Source organism: Corella eumyota, chromosome 2 (assembly GCF_963082875.1).
Source record: "Corella eumyota chromosome 2, kaCorEumy4.1, whole genome shotgun sequence".
Lineage (NCBI taxonomy): Eukaryota > Metazoa > Chordata > Ascidiacea > Phlebobranchia > Corellidae > Corella > Corella eumyota.
This window is the reverse complement of record NC_137491.1, coordinates 9614689-9624260: the sequence shown is the minus strand read 5'-3', so window position 1 is coordinate 9624260 and position 9572 is coordinate 9614689. Positions and strand designations below refer to the sequence as shown.

Genomic DNA, 9572 nt, shown 5'->3' with positions numbered 1-9572 from the left:
TAGTTAGACTTTATCGAGTTATAAATATTTTACCATTACAAGAATTTAAATGGTTAAATTTATTATCTTTTAACTTTTTGCTGGTTTAAACATATATATCTGTATGTGTTAACTGTAGTTTAAAACAAAATGACTTTGCCAGCTCGTTAAAATGCTTTTTACAGGATGCAGAAAGTTATAATTATTATTAATTATTATAAATAAAAAAAGGCATCAATAAACTATATACAATTTAAATTTTACCCTTTTAATATATTTTAGGCACTATTGCACAATGCATTTTTGTAAGCTTTTGCTTTTTTTGTTTTTTCAAAACTTTGTTTTTGTAATTTCTGTTAAATTTTCCAAAAATACCGATGATTGGAATCGACAAGCTTTAATTCTAGAAGATGATGAATTAAAACTGGTTAATTTAGAAGATCGGGATATTTACTTTAATTCTCATAATGAAATTGTATCTGTTAATCACATGAACAATATTGAAAAAAATGGGTAAAAATCAGTTTAATTATTTTTTATAAAAAAATATATATATATATCTTACTTTAAAATTATTTTTTTTATTTGAGAAATTAAATTGATTTATGCAAAGTGTGTTTATTAATAATACTATTTTAGATCTTTTGGTTAATAAAACCTATTTTTAACTTATGGAAATATTTATTTTTTAGATGGGCACAACTTGAAATTACAACTTCTCCTAACTTTAACAATAGTTTACAAAGTTATGCTGCAGGTTATGCAGAAGGAAGAGTTATGCATTCATTAATTACTTCGCATTGGAAAAATGGATATAGTGGTACAGTGAAAAGTTGCATTATACAAAAAAGGGTTAAAAATAATTATTGTTGTTAGCCAATTGTTAAAGTCCTGTATTGGCGATATTTTTTTACTCAAAAAATTGATAAAGTTGTTGTCACTAAACACAAAAATGGTTTTAACTTTAAATAATTTACTTACTTTTTAAGTTATACAACATTAAAAAAAAATTATTTTATTAAAAGAAAGAAAAGTCCCGTTTGCGATGACGTAGAAAGTACTAGCTTGTATACATTCACTCTGCTACTTAGTACTTTCTACGTCACACAAACAAAATATGGTAACCTGGTTTTTATATTCATTATTTTCTTTTTTGAAAAATTGAATTGTAAGTACCATGTACGACAGACATTTTTTAAAGGTTCTAAAGGTATTTTATGATTTAGTGTCAACCATACGAACGTGCTTTATACGTCACTTACAGAATTGCAAAACTCTCCAATATTGCACTTTAAACAAAAATTTCGTTATTTTTTTGTTTTAGATTTTTGCCAACCAATGACTTCTGGTTGTATCAAAGTTAAAGATTTTTTACAAAAAAATATTAACTTTATGCTGAATATGATTGACCATAATGAAAATGATGATCCTTATTGGAACCAAGTAAAAAAAAATTAAAAACAAAGTATAAGCAATTTTCAGGGGCATTTTTGACTAAATTAATTTTTGGGTATTTTTGTTACTTTGAAGGTTTACTTGATTTTATTGCAAGCACAAGGAGTTGCTGATGGGTTACATGAGAGGAAACTTAATTTGACTTTACGATTAGAACCATTTAATGAATAGTAAGTAGTTTAATAGTGTTACATAATAACTTTAACAGTTATTTATTTTTCATGCTATAGCGCCCTTGAAGAAGGCGATATAAATGGTATGAACTCATACTGAGCCATCACTTAAGCAGCATAATTACCAGGCAATTATAATCTATATAATATTCCAAACTGCTAAGAGCAACTCGAGACTGGGTTGGAGTAACTGATGTTACTTTATGTTTAGGTTGCGCATTCGACCTTCCCACATCGAGGATAAAGATATATACAAAAACATATTATTATATTGTAAAAAAATTACTATTAAATTAAATTTATATATGTCTTGATTCTAAAAAATGTAAAAAGAATGTTTAAAATTTGAAGTAAGCTTATAGGAATTTAAAATTTCTATTTAGGTATATTTCTAATTTATTTTATTTTTTGCAGTTTATTAAATTTAATGGGTGACATGGAGACACTACAGGAGGTATATGATGGTAAAAGTTGGATGGAGTCAGGAAGATGTTCGGCTTTAATTAAACTTTTACCTAATTTCTCCGATCTGTATGTAGGCCATGATACTTGGTCTGGTTATCAGGACATGTTAAGGGTGATAAAGAAATATAGTTTAAATTTAAAAGATAAATATGGTAAGTTTATTGTTTTGATAATGTATTTTTAAATTTAAAATACTTTATTATATATATATTTTGTGTATATCTTTATCCTTGATGTGGGAAGGTCGATGCCAGACCTAAACATAGAGTTACATCAGTTACTCAGACCCAGTCTCGGGTTGCCTTTAGCAGTTTGGAATTATAGATTATAAATGCCCAAAAATTATGCTGCTGATTAGGTGCTGGCTCACCAGGAGTTTACACCGTTTATAGCACCTTACCCAAGGGCACTACAGCATAAGAGCAACTTTGCTATTAGACAAAACTCCAAAAGAATTTTTATTCTATATAAAATTATTTTATTTTATAAGCTCTTGTTTGTTATTTGTTTCAAATATACTTCTTTTATTTTTCTTTTCGAAATATTTGTACTTTGGTAGGTGATTTAATTCCTGGTCACACTGTGTCCTTTAGTTCAGAGCCAGGTCATATTTATTCAGGAGATGATTTTTATATTCTTTCATCAGGCTTGGTAGGCTTATATTTTTACAAGCATATTAAATGCAGTGTAATTAAAACGTTATAACATTTTGTTAGAGACATATTCTCAAAAATCAAAATGTTGAAAACACCATTTTACTAAAATTATGGCATTTTCTATTACCCCTCTACCAAATTTCGATAAAATGCTGTTTTTTTCAGCATTTTAATTCTTGGGAATATGTCTCTATTGTAGAATGGTTTTTAGTAAAATGAGCAGATTCAATTACATTTAAGTCGACTTTTGTATTATTTAGACAACAATGGAGACTACCATAGGTAATAGTAATCCAGTTTTATGGCAGTACATGCAACCTAATTCAGTTTTGGAATGGATCAGAAATCTTGTTGCAAATAGATTGGCCAGAAATGGCGAAGAATGGTCAAAAATATTTATACATTATAATAGTGGAACGTAAGTGGAATATTTAAAATAATATTTAGTCACATTTACTTTTAAATATACATTTAAAAATAATTTTTAAAAAGTTTTTTTGTTTTCGGCATAGGTATAACAATCAATGGATGGTGGTTGATTATAACTACTTCAAACCTGGAATAAAATCCAAATCTGGACTTCTATTTGTGCTAGAACAACTGCCGTAAGATAATTAAACTTATATATTGAAAACGGGCTGCGTGGTTAAGTGGTAAGAACACTTGCTACACCATCATGAGGTTGTGGGTTTAATTCCCATTGCTCTCATGCTGTAGCACTCTTAAGTTGCTTTCATGCTGTAGCGCTCTTAAATCAACAGCATAATTACCGGCTTGGTATAATATATATAATATCCCAAACTGCTAAGGGCAACTTAATACTGGTTTGGAGTAACTAATGTTTCTGTATGTTTAGGTTGCACATTCGACCTCATCACATCAAGGATAATTCTATATACATATAAATGCATAAATATTGACCTAAAATTTAGCTTTTTTTAGATCTTATGTAATTTTAAAGTTTCTTGTGGTGGTTTACTTGAAAGATTAAAATTAAAATTTTTTTAGAGGAATAGTAGTGCACAAAGATAAAACTGACGTTCTTGTAGAAAAAGGTTACTGGGGAAGTTACAATTCACCGTAAGCATTTTGTTGAGTTTTTTGTTATCTTAAAAAATTGTTCACCCCCCAAAAAATTCCCACAAAAAAAATAAATTTTAAATTTAGGGAAGCTACATTTATAGTAATATTATTTTTTTCCAAAAAAAAATTCATTGTATAAATTTTAAATATGTCGTTGTTTAGTTATTTTCCTGAAGTTTTCAATGCAAGTGGACTGCCAGCAATGGTTGCCAAATATGGGGATTTGTTTACTAATGATAAAAATCCAAGAGCATTAATATTTGCCAGAAATCAATCAAGGATTTCAAATTTAGATGAGATGATCAAACTAATGAGGTCAGCTTTAATATATTTTAATTATACTTTTAGAAAAATTGGAAATACTTCAGTTGAAAAAATATTTCACTAACACCAAAAACAAATTAATTATTTTTTATGTTACCCCTACCCAATGCAGATACAATGATTACACCCATGACCCACTATCAGTTTGTAATTGCACACCACCCTACAGTTCTGAACTTACTATAGCTGCAAGGTGTGATCTTAACCCAATTGATGGAGAATATCCTTTACCTATGCTTGGTTTTCGTAACCATGGAGCAATAGATGTTAAAGTAACATCATATGCAATGCAGAGGTATTGACTTAAATTTTAAGTTTGCTTTTTTTTAGTTATTCTTAATGTTGGATGGCATACTTTACAACCAAAACGTAGAGTAACATTTGTAACCCCAACTCAATCTTAAGGTTGGTTTTTAAAAGACCCAAAAATGAATCTGCTCAAACTTATAATCTTCTATTATATGTCAATCTTATTAAATCGCGAAAAATATGTTAAATCAAAAAGCTATGGATACTTGTTTTTGTATTAAAATTGTAAGGGTATAATTTTTTTAATTTTTGAAAAAAATGTTATATACTTGTAGTGAATTTGAAATGGTTGCAGAATGTGGTCCTACCCACGACCAACAACCTGTGTTTGTTTGGAGTCAATCTCCATTCGCTAATTTATCTCATTATGGGATGCCTGATCGCTATGATTTTGATCCTGTTCATATTAAGTGGTCAACTTAATATTTTTAACAGCCTTTCCTTAAATTTAAAACTAAATCAAATACATTTTTCTACAAATTAACATTTTTTCTTTTTTTTTTTATAAATCCATAAATATTTATCATGTAAATAAAATTATGAGATTAGTGTTAAAAATATTGTTTTTTGTTATATAAACCCCTTCGTTATTTTAATGTTCTATCTCATTTTGTATTTATTTTCTTATCAGCAATATTGTTTCTTTTTTCACAAATTATCAGTTAAACAAAAATACACCAACATATAAATTTAAACCATTAAATTATTTATGAAGATTTTTAAATTTGGATACGACTCAACCTAGGTAAGTATTTTAATAAAAAATTACATTTATTCATGCCAAATATGATTCCACATATATATATAAAACTAAATAAAACATATATTTTATTGACAGATTGCACCTAGGCTTTTGAAGCAAGTACATATTCTTTTCCCGGTACACGAAGCTTTAAAATTTGAAACCGGTTCATGTGGACATTGCACCACACAAAAGTCGTTTCCGCACCGCGGTGCTTTTTTACTGCACCGACACTCGGTACCTGGGCTCCCTTGGCAACTTCCACCTTCGCACGTTGCCTTGCAGTAACCTGTTCAAGTAAAATGTTTTTAATGCACCTTTAAATAATCGTTGGTTATACAGAGGTTTTAAAAATTATATGAAAGTTTCTTGTTTATCTTAACTAGATTGCTGTATTTTTAGGCACGTTTTTAAACCTTTGTCTATGGGCTACTGTTTTAAATACTCCAAATTACCGTCCATTGCTGGTTGCACTTGCGACGAATACTGGTTTGGAAGATTTCCAGTTTCCCGGTAATGTGCAACAAAGAAATGCTTTCCTCCAAACGATGATGAGGCACAACCTACCATCTTTGTATTGCGCCAAACCAGCTGAGTGAATGAATCTAAAATGAAAATTGTTATTTTATTTGTGACATAGATTAAACAACAATAAAATAGTTTAAACATGTGCTGAAAATACTACTTATCAAAAAGCTTTTTAATAGTGTCTAAAGAAGCTGGAAAGTTTTTTTTTTAAACTCCAAAAAATTATATCCTGGTAGTATTAACTTGAATAAAGAGTGTTAGGTTACCTGCATCAGGATCTGGTCCATCAAAATCATATTCCAACCCAGAACTGTACCAACGTCCAACTGCTTCAGACACTGTGAAAGGTTTCCGTCCTCCTTTTGACGCATAATTTTCACCAACGCCCTGTTCACGGTCAATGCCTGTACGACAATATATTTTACTGTTGTGCTAATAATAAAGTAACTTACATACTTGTTTTAAAAGTATGTAGGATATTGCCTGGTCAATTTACCCTATAAACAACACAACCCAGTTTAAATCCATCCAAAGACAACTTAAACCAAAGACAAATTACCCTTTAAAGTTTATTAAATTATACAAAAAAGAAGAAGGGGTAGTTGTTAAGTTGGTTTATTTAAGTTGTCGCCGGTTTAAGTTGTCCAAGATTAAATTGACTCCGAAGTTAATTAATATTTAGAATAATAATTACAATATATAATGTTGCAGCCTGCCAAGCAAAACAAAAAAGCAATTTAATACTGAAAACAATTTCAGTAAAAATTACCTATAACTGAGTTTCCACTTGCGCTATTAGCAACCAATTTGTTAGCATATCTTTGTGCCGATTCTTCAAGTTCTTCACTGTACATTAACTCGTCTGCTCCGTGGATACATCTGTAGTAATTATGGACGGAAAGACATTGCTCTTGCTTGCTAAGTCCATCAGTTTTCAGAACGCATTCTGCGCCTATAACAGATATATTTTTGATTTTAACTTGAATACATGAGTTTCTACTAAAATTGTATAGCATATATAATGCTTGAAAAACACTTACCACAATTAAATTCTTTACAACGAATCAAATAAAGCTAGGTTCTTAAAGTTACAATCTTGTGTATACATTTGAATAGCAATAGGTATTTTATTGGGTAAGTACCTGTTGAAGGTGAAGTCAGCAGAACTTTAGTTGTTCGAGTTTGGTATGTAGTTGTTGCTATAGTTGTTTTTATTGTTTCCTTAGTCGTTGTTGGGCTGGTCGGATTACGTGTTGGTCTCATAGTAGTTTTTCTTGTAATTGGAAGGTTTGTTGGTCTCATGGTAGTTTTCCTGGTTGTTGGAGGGTACGTTGGTCTCATGGTCGGTTTTCTTGATGTAGTTGGCCTGTACGTTGGTTTCGTGGTTGTTTTCATTGTTGTTTTTACAGTCGTTGGTTTTCTGGTGGTTTTAATGGTTGTTGGTTTTCTTGTGGTTTTAATGGTGGTTGGTTTTCTTGTGGTTTTAATGGTGGTTGGTTTTCTTGTGGTTTTAATGGTGGTTGGTTTTCTGGTCGTTCTTTGCGGTTTTGGTCTAGCTGTTGTTTTAGTATATGGTCTGGTGTAGTGGGGCTTTTTGGTTGTGTATGGCGCGGTTCTGTATGGTTTTCTGGTAATTACTGATGTTGTAGTTTTAATGGTAGGTCTTGGACAACTACAAAATAAACAAAAATGCGTTAGTTAAGAAAAGCCTTAAAAACAACTTAAATTTTTAGGTTAACAAATAGATTATGCACTTAACCTTCATTTTATTTTCTCAATACTTAAATATTTACCCTGATGTTTTACAATTTAACTTAATTAAACTAATGTTGAAAAATATACAAAGATCTTACGTGATGCAGAATCGACAGCTTTTTTGGCAGTTTTTGCGCATGAATTTGATGTGATAAGATCCCTGTAGGCAATATCCACTTTTCCTCCAGAAAGAACAAGTTGTATATCTATCATCACAATCTAAAAATAGTCCATGAAAAATTTAACAAAGTTTAAGTTTTGTAACACTAAAAAGTTCTAATATTTATCTTGTATAAATATTCTTATTTTGATTAGTGATATAAACTGATTTCAAAGAAATTGTTTTATTAATTTTAGGAGATGTAAATTGTTAGTTACCATCGTCGCATTTCAAAGACCTTCGCTCGGCTCTACACGGAGTGCACAAGTCGCAAGTTTTTCGACATCTTGCTTGAACAAATTTACCAATTCTGGGGTCGTCACATTTTCCTTGTGCATATAAGGCCGGGCAGCCGTGCATTCTATCTTTACATGGATCATCCTCTAAAATATTGTGAAGAAATTTAGTTGCCAACTTTGTGGTGTGGTTAAAACACTTGGCTTCACTACATGAGGTCCTGGGTTCGATCCCCACTACTCTTACATTGTGGCACCCTTTAGTAATGCGCTATAAACGGTATTAACTTGTGCTAAGCCAGCACTTAATCAGCAGTTAAATTTTTGGGCACAATTATCAATAATATTCCGAACTGCCAAATGCAACTAAAAACTGAGTCGAGGTTACAATTTTTACTCTACTTTTAAGCTAGGAAGTCGGTCATCAAGAATAAATAAATAAAAATAAAAAGTTAAATTAAGCTATGTTTGTACTGAAAAGTTAGGTTGACAAATTTAGCTTCATTTTGGTACACTAACTTTTATTTTTTTTACAATTATATTGGTCGTGATACGTTACGTATAAAAGTTGTTTTAACAAAGTTAATTCAAAGTTACCTAATTTACATCGTCGTCCTGGCCCGTCACATGGCACACAAATACCACAAGTCATCGGACAATGCAACTTCATGAATGAATTGACGCGGCAAATTGATTTGTAACTTGAAATCGTGCAGGCATAACTGCTGTCTTTACAGTACTTGTCTAAACATAAATTTAAAATTGTGGTTGATTACTTAGGTTTAGTTTTTTATATTTTATTTCAAACCAATTGTTATATACCTAGTTTTAAATGTTATTTATAAGCCTGTCTATTGGTTTTAGGTTTTGCTAAAAAATTTTAATATCAAAAAAAGTTAGTTAAAAAAGTAACCAAATCTTACCGCATATTAAGGAACCACTTGCAAGGTTTACTAGCATATAACATAGAGCGAAAACGACGGCTAAAACTTTCATTTTTATGCTTGTTAAATTAATCTTTATACAACTATCTATCGTTCGCCCATTAAATTGCATTCAGAAGCCATGGCCAAGTTTATATACGACAGCAATTTGAATATATTATAATCGAGGCCCTTATCTTGTTAATTGGCGTAAACAAAATCCATTTAGAAGCTTAATTGTGCTACATTATGGTTAGTTATTTTAACAATTACATTGTAACTTATATAAACAATCAACTGGTTGTCATCGTTAATTTAACGCGATAGGATATTTATTATGTAACAAAATAATTTCATAAAGTTGTCTCAATTTCATTCGACAATAATCAAAATCAATGACGACTATGGTTGTAATTGTGACGTCATAATTGGAGATTATGTCACGGGAAGCGGTTAATTATTTGATTAATATACAAATTCGTTTTACTGCTCACGTCTTAAAAATCAATTTTGTTATATTGTCTAAACATCCTAATTAAAATGTCAAAATTGAGTAACAAAGATTTTAGCAAACTTACATGTCATAGTTGTGCTTATATTCTTTGCTGTTTCATATTTTTTAACGAAAAGTGTTTTAAATACATTTCATTAAATTTTACTACCATTAATGCAAGTGTTAATTTTTTGTCTACATACTCTTACTAATAGTTATTTGTTTGCAACACAGAATTTTTGACATTTTAATGCAACGTAAAATAGCACGTTAGTTTAATCTGGTTGTAAA

At 30.1% G+C, this 9572-nt stretch overlaps 2 protein-coding genes across 3 annotated transcripts; one reads left to right on the top strand and one right to left on the bottom strand.

The window, feature by feature from the left end:
- The first annotated feature begins 267 nt into the window (after positions 1-267).
- LOC145741832 (putative aminopeptidase PLBD2) lies at positions 268-5769 on the top strand. Of its 2 annotated transcripts, XM_082559496.1 has the most exons (14): positions 268-492; positions 672-799; positions 1304-1422; positions 1510-1604; positions 2022-2224; positions 2632-2723; positions 2989-3146; positions 3241-3333; positions 3737-3808; positions 3974-4126; positions 4248-4430; positions 4720-5189; positions 5283-5483; positions 5589-5769. In XM_082559496.1, exons 1-12 carry the CDS (start codon positions 275-277, stop codon positions 4865-4867), a joined length of 1662 nt encoding a protein of 553 aa, XP_082415622.1. In that variant the 5' UTR covers positions 268-274; the 3' UTR covers positions 4868-5189; positions 5283-5483; positions 5589-5769. The 2 variants fall into 2 exon arrangements, with proteins under 2 accessions (XP_082415622.1, XP_082415621.1); XM_082559495.1 differs by having other exon boundaries at positions 4720-5483.
- On the bottom strand, positions 5066-8901 carry LOC145741831 (uncharacterized). The gene is made up of 9 exons (XM_082559494.1): positions 8789-8901; positions 8463-8609; positions 7848-8012; positions 7568-7688; positions 6857-7386; positions 6484-6666; positions 5981-6118; positions 5642-5791; positions 5066-5475 (listed from the first exon to the last, which is right to left on the bottom strand). The coding sequence occupies exons 1-9, from the start codon at positions 8859-8861 to the stop codon at positions 5273-5275; spliced, it is 1710 nt and encodes a 569-aa protein (XP_082415620.1). The 5' UTR covers positions 8862-8901; the 3' UTR covers positions 5066-5272.
- Positions 8902-9572: the final 671 nt, after the last annotated feature.